This window comes from Polyodon spathula, chromosome 17 (assembly GCF_017654505.1).
Source record: "Polyodon spathula isolate WHYD16114869_AA chromosome 17, ASM1765450v1, whole genome shotgun sequence".
NCBI classification, from domain to species: Eukaryota; Metazoa; Chordata; class Actinopteri; order Acipenseriformes; family Polyodontidae; genus Polyodon; species Polyodon spathula.
The window spans coordinates 6736030-6752653 of record NC_054550.1 but is presented as its reverse complement, the minus strand read 5'-3'; the positions used below and the strand labels follow the sequence as shown (position 1 = coordinate 6752653).

At 35.0% G+C, this 16624-nt stretch overlaps 1 protein-coding gene across 1 annotated transcript; it reads right to left on the bottom strand.

The window, feature by feature from the left end:
- Positions 1 to 11570: 11570 nt before the first annotated feature.
- Positions 11571 to 16364, bottom strand: LOC121329779 (calcitonin gene-related peptide-like). The gene is made up of 5 exons (XM_041275562.1): positions 16264 to 16364; positions 15281 to 15372; positions 14764 to 14898; positions 12710 to 12894; positions 11571 to 12089 (listed from the first exon to the last, which is right to left on the bottom strand). Exons 2-4 carry the CDS (start codon positions 15364 to 15366, stop codon positions 12735 to 12737), a joined length of 381 nt encoding a protein of 126 aa, XP_041131496.1. The 5' UTR covers positions 15367 to 15372; positions 16264 to 16364; the 3' UTR covers positions 11571 to 12089; positions 12710 to 12734.
- Positions 16365 to 16624: the final 260 nt, after the last annotated feature.

The following is a 16624-nucleotide window of genomic DNA, read 5'->3' as shown; positions in this document are numbered from 1 at the left end:
TGCATTCATGTGTGTGCGCAAGAGTGTGTTTGTGTGCATTTGTGCCAATTTTCTGGTTCTTTGGATTTAGATTTAGATCTGAGGGATACTCAGGTCATTGTGTTGAGTTTATTGTCGCAACTGAGAATTGTGCTTTACTAACAACGTTACTTTAATTGTTCTTGTATTTTTTACTATTTAAAAAACTTGATCAGTAATATAGGGTTATAGGGTGACAAACGTTTTCATATGGCAGAATATCGGCACAAGTATATCTGAACAGGCAAACACTCAAAGCCAAGGTCCATTTAAACATTACAAGTGCTGATATAACCTATACATAATAACACACATTCCTATAAATCTATTATGTAATGTTTTAATATACAAGTTAAACATCTAGCTATAGTTGTTTTCCAACCATTACCAACCTTTATGTAGTCCATTATTAATTTAATAAAGAAGAGCGAAAAGGTTGATGAAGAGAATATTGTTATGTGGTAGCGGGACATGGCTAATTGCGATGTCACAGTTCTGAATGGACTTTTCAGTTGAATGGAATTTCAAGAGCTATAGAGGTATGGTATTTTTAAAGCCTCTATGTTAAATTGGGGGACCACCCATCTTTCCAAAGAAAATCATAACGCCCTGGTTTTAGTGGTGTAAAGAGGATGCTACTGTAATAGGGATATGTACCGAAATGCATGTTAAATCAGGTATATAACATGCAAATATAACATGATGCGGTGAAATGCTGAGAAACGGCATGATCTTCTATAGTGTATTAAATTAATGCTCAGTCCATTTGTATTCGAAAGTGTCTTAGACTATGTTTTTTAACTTCTACATTCTTGGTAAAATGCCATTCAGTGACTATACACTTAGAGTATCAAGCCTTTTCAAAGTGATTGTGACTTCATTCAGCACTCAGCTGATAGGTCTCATTTAGTATTCAGTTGTAAACCCTCCAAAGCATTAGGGTTGTGACTTATTCACATCCATTTAGCTAATGATTCCTCACTGGGCTGAAATGAAATGATTCTTATGAGGAACTAAAACATCCATTTTTCATTGTCAAGCATGCACTCCCCAAGCAGGCATCTTAACCACTGCACAAAAAAATAAAGGCCCATGTGCAGGAGTAGTTACTGAGCTTTTAATCTCAACAAAGACTGTTGTGGTCAATTCCGCTTTTTTCAATTCCATTTCCAATTCCTTTTTAAAATAAATTCCCAAGTCCAATTTCCATTCCCTTTTAATCAATTCCAACACACGGATACAAAATTGAAATTATTAGTAGTCTGTTCAAATGAGCTTCTCTCAGTGGCAACAAATTATTTAAATTGATGTCACCATCAGATCAATTAAACTGGCTTCAAATGAAAGTAGTGGAACAATCGCAACGATAATTATTTCTAAACTATCAATTCCTTCGAAGGAATTTAAAATTGGAATCGTAAATTCATTCTAAAAGGGTATTGACCTCAGCCTTGCCAACAAGGGTGAAATCTGTTGAGTTATATCAGTTCAGCGTTTCATATAAGCAATAAGGCACGACAGGGTGTGGGATATACTCTAATATCCATACGCCCTGGGAGTGTTATAAGTCATGAGGAGCAGTATGGATATCTGCCAGTGATTTGTCCATTTTTGAAAAAAAAAGTGCCAACCCATGTCAAGCCTAATCAAATCAGTGCTGCCATTATTCTATATATGTGTGTGTAGACTCTAGACAGAAAATACCACCACTCTGCACCAAGAACAACATATAGAAAGCAGAGTTTACACTGGACAGTATGGTAATGTAGTCAGTGCTATTTTTTCATGGTCCTTTAAATGATTACTGGTAAGGTATATAGCATCTAGACAATTTCTAGTACACCCACCCCTCATTATATCACCCCTCGCTATACTGCGGATTCGGATATGTCGCGGTCCTGGGGTTGGCTAGTTTAATTGAGCATGCCTTATACTGCACTATACATGGACAATTTAACTTTGAATTACTGTTCGTTTTATTTTGTGCTGCACATCACAAACTAAAATATACAGAACAATTAAAAACAAAGCATAATATTGCAATGTTATATACACACGCATTGCACAGTAACACAGAGCAAATTAAATAACCGAAGCGGTTTTTTTAAGCCATGCACTAGCAAAAGTCACAGGGCAGTGATGTCAGCTCCGTAGCAACACACCTCCTATTAGGAATGGATTCTTTCAATGCAGCAGTTTGGGCATTTGAGGAAGTCAACCAATCTAGTAAACAAATAGCCTACAGTACAAAAACTCAATTTTTAACAACTGAATATAAATGTGTTCAGTTTCAATATACTGTACTTGTCAGTTTTACCAAATACATTCAAATGTCCTAATTTGCCCATAACAAGGCTGTATTGTTGCTATCTGAGTTCATTTTAAAAGGAATTGCAATTAAAGCATATAAGCCCCATCTTGCTAGTTTTACGTCACTCAGACTTCTTAAATATCTCGATATGAACAGATTATCGCCCCTCTTAAAATATATACAAATAATCATAGCGATTGATCTGCCTCACAAGAGCAGTGCAAACCAAACAAAGCATCAAACCTTTTCTAGAATTGACAAAGGACTTGGGGACTGGGGGTGGGACTCTTTAACTCCTCTCAGTTCATTGGGTTTCTGGCAGATTGGTACTAGAAGTTGACTAAATTCCAGATTATTTACCTTGCTCTATGCAAAAGCTCAATTCTAGAACAAGATTTCCCACACTTGGTCCTGAGCTATAATGGTATTTCTATGGAGAAATTGGAAATGCAGGGTTTTTTTTTCATCATATGGAGGTATTGTAGGGATTTAAAAGTACAGTATGTCAGATGATGAGCTTAGCATATTATCCAGTATTTGATATATGCAATCTGTTAGACCAGAACATTATTTTAACAAGGATAGATTATACACTGCATAGATGGTAGCAAAAAAAAAAGACTAGAAATATGGCATCATCAGAAAAGCAAAAAAAAAAAGGGACAAAATACCAGTGACTCACTACAATGAGTGCACAGAGGTTAATTAACAGATCCTCTTACATGATGACGAGATACATTTCGTCCATATGAAATAAGCACATGGATTGATGTAGCCACCATCAGGGCTAGATGCTTTGGAGATTACATTGATGGGTTTGAAAGATAGGAAAATAGGAGAATGAAACAGGAAGCAAAGAGGAAAGGATTGCCGAGGTAACAGTAGAAAATGGAGGACACATATGGAGAAGAGAAAAACGTCGCCGGTTCATGTCCAGGCTATTCCACTGCTGACTGTGGACTGGAGCTCCCAGGGGCAGCGTACAATTGACAGAGCACCGCCCGGGGGGGGGGGGGGGGGGGGGTGGGGGGTGGGGGGGGGGGCTTAGGTAGACCCGGGTGTCCTCGGCTCACCATGCACCAGCAACCCCTGTATACTGTCCAGGCACCTGTGGGCTTGCCGGTAAGCTGCCCAGAGCTGCATTGTCCTCCAAACTGTAGCTCTGGGTTAGCTGCATGGCAGGCCTGCAGAGTGAAAAGAAGCGGTCAGCTGATGGCACACACTTTGTAGGACAGCGTGTGTTCGTCTTCACCACTCCCGAGTCAGCGCAGGGGTGATAGCGGTGAGCTTAGCCTAAATACAATTGGCCATTCCAAATTGTGAGAAAAACAGGATAAAATTGGCGACTACTACATTTAAAAGAAAAAAGAAAAAAAAGGAGAGGGATGAGGAATAAGGAGCAGTAGAAAGGGATACATAAGGAAAGGGGATGGCAAAAATGCAGGTGACAGAAGAGAGAAGATAAGGATGAGAAGAAAACTTGGAGGACAGAAGTAAAAAGAGGAGAGTTGGTAAGATGGAAGATAAATAAGTTAATTGGAAAAATTCAGACTTTCATAAAAAATACCAGCCACTAAATTCTATACCTTCAAATACATAAAACTGTCCTCAGTCTCCAGCAGTAACTCAGAGAAACCCTCATAAATTGCACCAATAAGAAAATAGTGCTGGTGAAAAAAAGTTTTCAGCCTTTATTAAAAAAAAAAAACAGTTTTACACAGAGCTCTTACTAAATCTCAAACAGTTTGTGAGAACGACATACCCTTTCAAAGTTTCAAAATGCTGGAAAGTTTATACAAAAGGAAAAGGAACGTTGTGTAGGATAAGAGGAACCTGTGAAGAATGTCAAACCACTACCATCATGAAAACCAAAAAAAAGTGCAATCCTTCACTGTAATGCAACTGAAATTGGCAGAATGATGAAGGAGCACTGGTACATGCTGGAACCCAACAAATAAACTTTTCTTTTCTTATTGGATTTGACTCCAGCAATGGAAAAACCTTCAAATGACAAATAAAGATATATATATATATATATATATATATATATATATATATATATATATATATATATATATATATATATATATATATATATATATATATATCAGTTTCCATTTAATCAGTCTTAACAATGAGCCCAATAAGAAAACAGTACCAAACACCACCCCCTCCAGTCCCCTGCTACCAGTACTGCCACCCACATGTAGGTCTTGTCAATACATCTTTCCTAAAGTTTAGAAAATGTAGGAGTTCCTTAATAAGATATTTCCACTTTCACTTGTCAAACTGACTACTAAATTAGCAGTACTGGGAATACATTTCTGCTGTGTAACCAATTCCAGGTGTCAAGTTATAACTTATAGGATCAAACAATTACCCCTACAGAATGTTACAATTGCTCCCAAAACTTACTGTAAGTTTAAATTCCCACATAAGACCTATCAGTCAATGGGATGTAGAATGCAACGTGGATACTGCAATAGAGATATGAGGGAGAAAATGCACTCAGAACTGCAGACTTCTCCAGTAATATACTGTTGACATGATAAGTCAAATTAACAGCAGACCAGTAAACTAACCCAACACACCATGATGTATATCTATATTTTATTTATGTGCAACACCCAAACAATGCACTTAGTTATCTTAGGGTAGTCTTTTTATTATGTTACTTAGTCCTGACCAATCATAAAAACAGTCAAATCCTTCAGGAAAAAATAGACACCTGTATATCATGGTGTGGCAAAGTGGTTAACAGTGTGCAGGTGATCAACAAACAGACAGACAGCGATAATTCAGGTGCAGTGACAATGATGTTTTATTTTGTAATCCAATTGGTCTGATGACCCAAATACAGTAAACAGTAACAATGCTAACAAGCAGTACAGCGGCGTGTATGTTTTTTTTTAATCCACGGGTTGGTCTGGATATAATAACCAGTCCTGTTCCTAAACACCCACACGTAACACTAACACAAGTCCACAGTGAGTGCTAAAGTGCTTGTGGTGTAAATACAGTTCTCTGTGAAACAAAGGGAAGTGATGTCCTGGTGAGTGCTGGCCTTTGGTGACAGCTCAAGTCTAATAATAACAAACAGTATATTTCTTAGACATGACAACAAATAAACAAAACACTCACAATATAAATTCACCTCCCACTTTTGGTTCACCTTTAACCATACCAAGGAACAGATCATTTCGCTCCGTCCCCTTCTGTAATATTAATCATGATCCCTTGGTTAACGAATGCAACAGCTCCTCCTCTAACCCTTTTCAACTATAGTTAACCTGTGATACCATGTCTCAGATATCATGAATGGAGCACAAATTACCAAAGACAACCAGTGAACTTGTTTCATCAAGTGAATTAGTTTTAAAAATACTGTAACAGTTTTTCAGAGTTCAGCACAATACACAAAAATATTTAACAGACAGTACTTACCCCAAACATTTTTGTGTAGCTAGACTGGATGTTTCCTTTCACTTGACTACTCTAGCGCAATCTACAGTGTAGCTGTTTCTGCAGATCTGCCTGGTTCCTTCAACAAACTGGAGTATGGCACACTTGAAGTCTAAATTGACCTTAGAACTTTGCTTTTGACTAAAGACCACATCCTTCTGTCAGTCACGCAGTGCATAGTTTCAGCTGGGATCTAGTCCAGGCAGACATGAAACTATTCTATTTTTGTCTACCATCAGGCAAGCAAGACTGTATTCTTAAACATTTTGTGGTCGAGCATGGAACTGTGGAGTGGTCAGTTCTGGTAAAATGTAATTAAAGACGTTGTTAGGTCTAAGTTTGTATAAAACAGTAGAAGGTAAATAACTTTAAAAAGTTCAAGGGAAAAAAAATACTAACCGCAAAACAGTAAAAGCTGTATAGACAAATTGAGCTAAAATCCAGATGTGCAACGGGAATACAAGTCCATGAAGAATCCACACGTGCAGAGAAGCTAGCTCTCAAACATGTTATTAAGTTTCTTTCAAAATAATGAAATCAAGAATAAACCTCTGTTTAAAACATTAAATATTTTGTTATGTTCAGACATGTTATTTCTGGAATTTTACCATTTCATTTTATTGTCAGGGCGTCTCGTTTCAGCACAGCCATAGAAACTACTGTCTTCTGGAAAACTGAAAGCTGCTACAGGTGGTTTACATTACTGAGAAACACATGCACTGCTTTGCTGCATTGCATTATGATAACTCCACATATAAATCCTATTAATTAAGCCATGGGAGCAGGCATAGCATATAAGATATGTTAGGCAGGAAAAGAACGCTGACATATTTGTCTCCCGTGTTACAGAACTGGATGTTTTTTTCACATGTTCCACACTGTGTCCCAGCTCTGACCTCTAAAAGGGGTGTACAGTATCCATGTCCATTAATTCCTGGCCTCTATGAAATATTGCTGATGTCAATTGTGTGGTATACATACATTCACTATAGACTTTATAGAGTGTAGGGCATCACAAAGCACTTCACATAAAATAAATGTATATAGGAGAAATAACTTTCACATTGATTAAATGTTTTGTTTTGAGCAAGTTTATGGAAGATGTACAATCCACATGTAATACCCACCCGCTTTCTGGAAAGTTTTAATACTGTGTACATTAGGTCATTGTAGGAAAGTACACAGTAAAGCTTTATTTTGCATGGCATACGTAAGTATTTCATTTATATGCTATTAATTTATGCTGATTTACATGTTTACAATATACAACCATTGTGTATGGTAATCAAGTGCTGTTTATTGATATGCAATTCTAAACCAGTTGATACTTATTTAATGATAGCTAATTTGAATAATCTATCGATATCAGCATGTGTCTACAATATGTCTGTTAATGCTGGATTTTAGTTTTAGGAAGCCTTTAAATTACACTAGAATGTTGAAGTGTTGTGACAAAAGGTGTAAACAGGAAGTCATGTAAAATGAAGGGTTCTAACAATTGTGTACATGTTGTGCTTGGTTATTAAAAGCCGCTTTCTATAAAAATAATAATAATAAAAAAAGAGTTTTTAATGTTGGAATCATGATTTAAAAAGTCTGCACGTCAATGGGTATACTGTATATGTTCCAGTTGAAGTGGACAGATTCTGGGAAGGTTCCATCCATGTGTGGATGTGTTGACATGCCCATGCTATAGAAGAAGTGTGCAAGGCATGCAGCCCCACATGGGTGACACCCATACAGTGAAGACCTAGCAGAATAACATTATTATCATTTTAAAGCATGTTTCCAGGGCTTTCCAACAAAAAAAAAAACTTGTTTTTAATTGGTGCAACTGATCCACCTGAGCTGGTATGACCCTCATTATTAAAAGTATGTCTAAAAGTTGCCTTTTGCCAACTAAATGCCATTAGCTTGTATCTCCACGTCAACTATAGCACATTACTTGAACAATTCAAATTCACAGTCAGATTTTAAAAAATAAAATTAACCAAACAAATTAAAAATAATGTGAAAACTTGAATTACCAAAGTAGTATCATGTGCTATACAAAAAGTACATTAAAAAGCCAATTTTCTACATACATTTATAAATTTAACAAAAACTATGTACAAAATGATTATTTTTAAAATGGCTAAATAAGTTAAAATAAAATGCTACAGTATGTATTGTAATCATACAGCAGTAGGTCATTTTAATTAACATACTTTATGCCCCTAGTGACTGAAGCAGGCACTTGTGAAGCACTTCTTTCATTACAAGTACAGTATATTGCTTAAATACCTGTATTGCTTTAGTCTAAAAATGTTATCTGCAAACCCTTACCATGTCTGAATTACAATCAACACTAATAAACTCTTCACACTGTCAATTGGCCTTTGAGTATCAGCACTTAACATTTTTTTTAAATGACACATGCCTAAATAAATGGTTGTTGCAAAGTGCCCACCCCTGTGCTATTTATGTTTTATGTTGTATGTAGTGTGTTAATGTTAGTGTATAGTCTTTGGTACACGGGATATAATAATATGGGTTACGAGTATGAGTGTTTAAAATGTATATTTGTATTTAGGCATGGGGATTGCACAGCACTTCACATGCAGGTAAAATGTAATAATATATGAGCATGGGGAATTGCACTTAATTAATTCATGTGCAGTTGTACCGAGACTCCAATTGAATGATTGGAAAAATATATCATAAGATAAATTCCTACGAGTGCTGGAAGCACCAGCACCGTACTTGTGTAGCGTTCGTCACTCTGTTTTGTTAGTGTCTACTCATTTTGTTTGTCTCTTTATTTTTGGCATAAAGTGCCATGTCCTGTGTTTTTTGTTACAATCTTTTTATTTTCTTTCTGTTTACTTATTAAATGCTGAGCGCAAGCAAGCGCTCAGCTTCACCAAAAACCCATGTCTGTGTATTGTCTCTCTTTTTCCTGGTCCGTGACATCACCATGCACCTGCGCACTGCGACCATCCTGTCACAGTGGTTCACAGTTTAATATACATTAAGTCACAACAGGTAACACGATTATTGTGTCACTGTTATATGGACATCAACACATAATCCGTCCCACCCCCCACCCCCACTGGAGGTAGGGGGGAGTTAAGACCAAAATATGGTTTTAAGTTAACCACGTTAATATTATCATATTAAGATGATCCATCTACTTGATTCTGTAGTTCACTGTAGTTTTCCGCAATAATGCAGGTCACTTCCATTTAGGAGCCAACTTTCTTGAAAAACATGGACAGGCGTCTGTACCGCGGTGCACACCCAGACCAAATCGCCTCCTTGGAAATACAGTTCTCTTCGAGGGAGTTATAACTTTTAGCCTGAGCCTTATTAACTTTAGCCAAAGTGGTAAAATTCTGGAATTTAAACAAATATTACGAAAAAGTGGCATTGTTTTCCATTTGCCAAATTCCAAGGATAAAACTGAAAAATGATCTTACAGATACAGGTACATTATCAACCAGGTTAAATAAAAACAATTTACTGGGTGATTCTATAAACCACAGCTAAGGAAATAAGAATATGCTGGGACAAAATTAGGGTGTGCTGTAGCTGTGGGCAAAAAGAAGCGCTGTTTGTGGCAAAAGTACACTTGTTGGGTATGGTTAGGAAAAAAATAGGGCCTGGGCAAAAAATCACTGATGTTCAATAAACTACTTGAGAGTACATTATCTCCCAGCCTTAGTAAAAGGCAAAAGGTATCAACATATTGTGGACTGATATACAGTATCCCACTATTGAGGAATAAAAAGAAGCAGATGGTATTGAAAATCCTACAGAAGTATTTCAAAGACACCAAGTTGGTCTATCCAAATCCTAGCACATATCCACAGAGTTTTCTATTAGTTAAATTCACGCTTCTGCTGTAATTTAATTGAAAAATGTTCAGTTCCCATTGAATTTGCATCTAAATTGTGTTGTTTAAAGATCTCTAAAATGAAATTACATCTCACATGAGTTTAGGAATGTATTGCTGGGAATAGGCAAGTCCACACAATCAATTAGGAGGACTGTCAAGTAAGGAAAGGTTCTCTGCATGTTTCCTTGCCACAACAATTAGTTTATCTTAACTAATGTATATATTCAATGGGTTAATTATGGCCAGTAATGTCAATACTAGACCATCCTATAATGCATGGTGACATTATGCAGATTAAAATAGGCCGATAAATAACTATATTTATGTTTATTATTACAGTTGTTCTCATGGCCCCATTTTTTAATAGTAAAGATGTGTTCAATTTATAACGAATATATATATATATATATATATATATATATATATATATATATATATATATATATATATTTTTTTTTTTTTTTTTTTTTTTTTTTTACTGTATCCTTCATGAGCATGTAACCCCGTTTAATATCAGTACCAGCAATTGTGTTTCCAGCAGCAATGAGCTGTAATAAGGCTTCCAAATTATTAGCTTTACAGAAATTCACTGTCTCACTGTAAAACACTGCTTTAAAACAAGCTGCTGTCCAGAGTAGGATTTTGGAAATACAGTTACATAGAGGTTGAAAGCAATCAACTTTGAGATAGCAGAATTAGACTAGCACATCATTACCAGGTCTCGGATCTGCGCACGCCCTCCGCCTATGTGTGGATTGGCTCACCTTGTGTGATACACCTGTCTGTGTTAACCGAGATCGCTACAATATAGACACACATGGGCTTCTGCAAACAGAAGCAAGGGGGGTCACTTGCCACCCCCTGGTATCTGAATGAACCAAAAAAAAAAAACAAACAAACAAAACCAAAAAACAATATTGTAGTGTTTTTCAGGAAAATTAATAGACTGATCTTTAGATCTGTTGCATTTTTTTGTTGTTTTTTGTTGTTTATTTGTTTTTTTTGTTTTTTTAATAAACAAATAAATACAGACTACCTCTAATTTCCTCCGAGAGACAAGAAAATGTATCTTGCGACAAAGCTGTTACCTGAATATGAAATGGTAATGTAAGCCTATAGAAAATGTATATTTTAATATGAGTTTTTGTTTAAATATGGTCCATATTCATAAAGCATTTTCATCCAAAATCAAAAATAAGCATTTGAGCTGCCTATGGGGACTGTTAAATTAACACATGAAAGATTTATCTGACACTACAACAGAAAAAGGTGTATGTATTGCACATGTATTTATACAAAAGTAACACAAAAATGACTACAAAAGATTTAGAAATAATCTTTTGTAGTCATTTTTGTATTACTTTAGTATAAATACATGTTAATTTGGATTCATATGTTGTTTTTTTCTGACTTTATGTGAACGAAAAGACACACGTTTGCCCGTTTTCCCATTGGAAATAGTGATATTTTGAAATATCACTGTCATGGTCACAAAAGCAAAGTTTGTGGGGAATAATAGCCATTTTCTAAACTTTTGAGGCATAAGCAATTAGGAAATAACACCCAGGAACAAAAATTGTGTTACATAGTGTTATCTGATTATCTGTATTATGAAGGTATGACTTCTTCAGGAACAGTATTACTTGTTAAAGAGTACCTTCAAACTGGCAAGCCAAAATTCAAGAGCAAAGATCTACCATCTGGTTAATGGGGCTGTATTTCATTTTTCTCTGGAGTATGTAATAAGGAACAGGTGACTTTTCTTCAGTTCTGGCAGGCTTTTCTTAAAGTGTGATGAAGCAGCATATTGAATGATGAACAAGGACTTGTGCTCACACACACACACAAGGTCACTTCCATCTACATCATCTCCACGGAATAAGACAAATATCCCAGCCCAACTGTATCTAAAATACATTTTTAATCTTGCTGAAATTCACAATTGTTACAATATTGACGGTGTTTTTTTTTTGTTTGTTTTTTTTCTTAACATACTGTACAATCATGTTATGTAAAGTGGTTTACATCAAGGCACAACACACAGCAATTTACAGATCAGCTTTGCTAGGCAGAATATTAATGTAATCCCCGAGATACTGCAGAGTGCTGGCATGACAAGTTCGAGCAGCGTGGATCACATTGCACATATATACTGTATGCCAAAGGATAAATAAATCATCAATGCTATCATGTTCTTATTTGCATATAAAAATGAATAGATTTAAATTCAGGATTTTCTTGTAATATACATGACAGAAGTGCTCTATTTTTTTTCTTTGCCAAAAGCAAAACAAATATTTATAACATCAAGAGGACATGAAGTCAGTCCTCTATTCTCTATGCCATTCTTCTATAAAGGAGGAGACTGGAGACATGAGTTTAGTTTATGTAAAATATGTTGCCTTGTCAAGTTGTGTTGATCTGAAAAAAACACAGTTTTAAAAAGAATGATTAAAAAGTACAAATTTAGACATGCCACAAATTCATTTTTCTTGCATAATTATGAGTAGACCAATCAATTACATATATGTTACTGGTTAGACCAATCAGTTACATTTAGACTACACATTTGCAAGGTTTTGGTATTAGCCACTAACTGTAACTGAATATAAAGAGAACATTATATAATAAAAAATAATTTCAGATTTAGAGGCAGCTATAAATTAAACAGGGTGACAGGTTAGGTGAATCCTACACTAATTATTGCATTATCAATATTAGCTGAACATAGTTAATTAGCCAGCTAAGTAGTTTACAGAAATGTCTCTATAGACAATAGTTAACAGAACATGCAAGAATTGATATATTCCTCCTGCATGCTGTCTTTAAAATAAATCTGTGTCACATTTTACTGTTTGTGGGACTGTGTTTGAACCTTATAAAGGAAAGGACTGAAGCAACTTTATAATACTAGCAAAGAATAAACTGAGTTGCAAGTAGGAGATGTTAATGCATTGCTCTCAGTTGTTTCTGGCTAGTTTTATACAGTTTGAGTTGTATGACTGTTTCCATGTGTATATTTGAAGTAAAGTTATATTCACCCTGTTCCTGAAGGTCATTTCTATTCTACAGCTGGATGTCTCTCCTTCGCCTGCCAAATGCCTTGGCTCCCACGTTGGTTGGTACAAAGTTGCTGTTACCCATCCCTCCTGACCTGCTTAGGAAATCTGCCAGTCGGTGAGTGACACAAGTGGCTGTATTACAGGCCCGTTTTTGAGCTGTAATGCTGCAGCGTGGAAGGAAAATGACAAATGACGGTTGAGATGGTTGAGAACAAATCAACCTTCATTCAAAACACAGCATCAATTCCTTTTGAGCAAAGTAAATAGACTTAAATAAATACATTACTTTGATATAATTTGCATATTGAGTGACAAGACTACCACAATATAGATTATTTCAATATATAAATATAATTCAAAATGATCTACTATTACATGAAAAAATAAAAGTAACAATATAGACTCAAAATTCTAAATCGATTGCATATATTGGATAACATATCATTCTTACCTGTGTATCATCTTGAAGAGTATTCATTAAAATATTTTAATAGGTGATCTAATAATGGGCTAATCTAATCTGAAGCAGTCTAAATCAGGGGGAACCAGTTACTAATAGTTCAGTTCGTTAAAATATGTCTCCAATAACTGCCTATTTGCTTGCTTTATTTATATGCATACGTATATATATATATATAGATATATATATATATATATATATTATATATTATATATATATATATATATATATAGTAACCTCATTTTATTTTATAAAATACTACATTTGGGTGGAATTAACATTACATTACTTTAAATGAATATTAAATTTAAAAAAGCAAGGTTTCCTGGTAGAAAAATAAGTTTATTAAACACACATGAAAGAAGCATTCATGTATTATTACCAGAGAAGTCAGAAAAAAAAATCTAAAGAAACAATTATTTTAGGCTAACCATAATTTGATTTTATTAATATATTTCATTATTTCATTTTTATAGTAATATAAATCCAACTCTATCATTCTCTGTCGAAAATGGAGTCAAAAAGAAACTAACACAGGCTTAGCAATCAAGGTTGATATCAAGTCAATCAAGCAGGGGAAATCCACATGCATCAAGTTAAAAAAACGGTGGGGGGAGAGAAAAATGAGGTTTCTTAGTTGCTTTGAAAGGTTTCTTCATAGTTTGCATAGCGTTCATTTTCCAGCTCATTCACAATGTTTCTTTTCTTGCCAGGAGTTCCAGCTCCGACATCAGTGCGAGGGTAACTTTGCAATTTGTGCAACTCCTGTGACAGTTTTCCCAGCACACAAGTACTCAGATTGGAGCAGCGTTTGGAAATAGTTCTATCCAGGCTGTAGAAAAAGACAACATGCAAAAACAGGCTCATAATAACATGCACACATGCATAGTCAGTTCATTCTTATCACTACCTACTTAAATATAAATACTACAGGCAAATGTCATGCACATATTCCATAATTATATATACATTGTATTATGAAGCCTATCAGACTATTAAACTCTGATAAGTTACAAATAAATATACTACATCTACAATATAAAATACTTTTGAAAAAACATGCCTTTTTATTTTCACTATCTTGCAGTATTGAAAGGACATGCACATCCATTGTTTAAACCACTTAGAACAGTTGAGATATTGCATGCATCAGAAATCCATTCCCTCACTCATTCTCTTTAGAATATTTATCAGCAGGCAAACAAGCTTATTCAACGTATTAAAAAAAAAACCCAAATAAATAAATACATGCAGAATTGTGACAGAAAATGGAATACATGTTTATCTTTCTTCTGTATGATTTAAATGATCTCTTTTCTGACCACATACCTCTAAATCCTGCACATTTTAACGCAAAGTGACAGCCCCATTGTAATAGGAGTCACAGTGGAATTGCTCTTAATCGTATGAAGAGAATGACAGTTAAAACACACCAGTGGACCATTTTCAAAATTTTGACTATTTAAAATGGAAGGATACCATTTTTACTTTTCTTTTAAAAATATACTGTAATATGCAGGTATCTTGAAAAAAATATGTTATATTACTGGAAAAAATATTAGGCATTTCATACCTGTTTCCATCAGTCACTTGCTGCTCAAGTTCTTCTGTTGTCATTTGCACAAATTCTTTCACTAAAGCATTAAGTAGCCTTCGGGCTTCATAATCACTGAGTGTCACACGATCTGTCATAGACTCAAGCTCAGTTCTGCAGGCAAAGAGTGAATGAAAACCATCACCTAATAGTTAAATGTTGCTATTGAATGTCGAGAGTGGCTAATTCTAAAACAGGACCTAGATCCCCAAGTGCATTAAGACCATCAGTCAAATGTGTTCCATTTATAGTACTAAAAGACACACCCAGAGTTAAAATTGATAGGTATGTCAATAGCAGGAATCGGTCATGAGAGCCTTAATATTCTTAATAACAGCCTTGTTTAATTTAATCAGAAAAATGCTACTGAATTTGAATAATGCTATGTTTACTCTGGCACTGTATTTGCTTTACAAAGTGATGGTTTGATTAGGAAATGAATTTCTCTGACGCTAATGATTCAGTTAAAAAATGTTTTAAATACATTGTAATTCACCTGGCTGGAGCTGCATGTGAGCTGTACATCTGACACACAACCAAGGCATAAGCAACAAGGAAAGCAGAGATCTTCAACACAACCATGGTTCCCTAAAATTGAAAGACAGCTTTAGTTATTCCAGAACGGTTTATAACTAAATAATAAATGAGCACTTTAACAACAATACCAAACAATAGATTTGATTCATATACTACTACTTTACATATATATATATATATATATATATATATATATATATATATATATATATATATATATAGGTTCAGTATTACCTAATAACAATTGATAACTGTTTTCAAATATGATCCTATACTGTTAAGCGTACAGCAAAAGCATGTTTTAATAGGAAACACAGCATTATTTAAATATGAATACCTTCTGGCAATTCGAATGTTTTTTGGTAACACTACCACCTTAACTGTTGCTCTGCTGTGGTTTTCATAAAGGTTTATGTAAAAAGTTTAAGGGTGTAGTTCACTATCAGTTGGCCAACCAATTAACTACATCGCACTTAAATGTGTACATGGTGAATATTCAAGCATACATTACATTTAAAAAATGCTGCTTGCACTTTTAGAAGTGAACAAGAGCAGGTTATTGCATTAGCGGTATCATCAAAAATATTGATTGCTGCAAACCTTCTCTTGGGGATAAGTGCATCACTCTAGTGAACTACAGACTATGTTCTCAGAAAGTGCAGGTTCTATACAATGTGTCCTCTTGATAATCCACCCAAATAAGATTTATATTATACTGACATAGAAAATCCATTAAAAAAATGACATTTTCTACAACAGGACCAAAACCTTATAAAACATTATAAAGAAGCACAAAAACCTTCTAATTTCATGAAATGAAACTACAGTAGTCTTGTATTGTGTTCTCAAAAACTGCTACAAAAAAAAGTATATGCACAGTACACAGCATTTAAGCAAAGAGAAGAATAACAAGAAAAACAAAAGCTTGAATAAATGGCTTACCTTATTGTGAGTATTAGGTCTTCCTATGAAAAAAATAGATTAAGTTGATTTCTTTCAACTTGTAGACCAACTCTTGTTGCTGTTGAATGCAACTAAGGTGCACATCCCTATATATCTAACACTAGGGTTTGTGTACCCACTGTGTAGGTGTTTAATTATCATGCATCAGCCAATCACAGACTCCGGCTACAGAGGCCAGCCAATCTGCAACGAGCTCTGAGATCTGGCACACTTATATATGTGATATAGCACTCCAATGATGTCATTCTTTAGTCACTAAGTGCTCCATTCACAAAATCTTCCAGTCATGTTGACCATTTGACATCTAACTATGCCTTGAGGTCATTAATTAACCACGAGC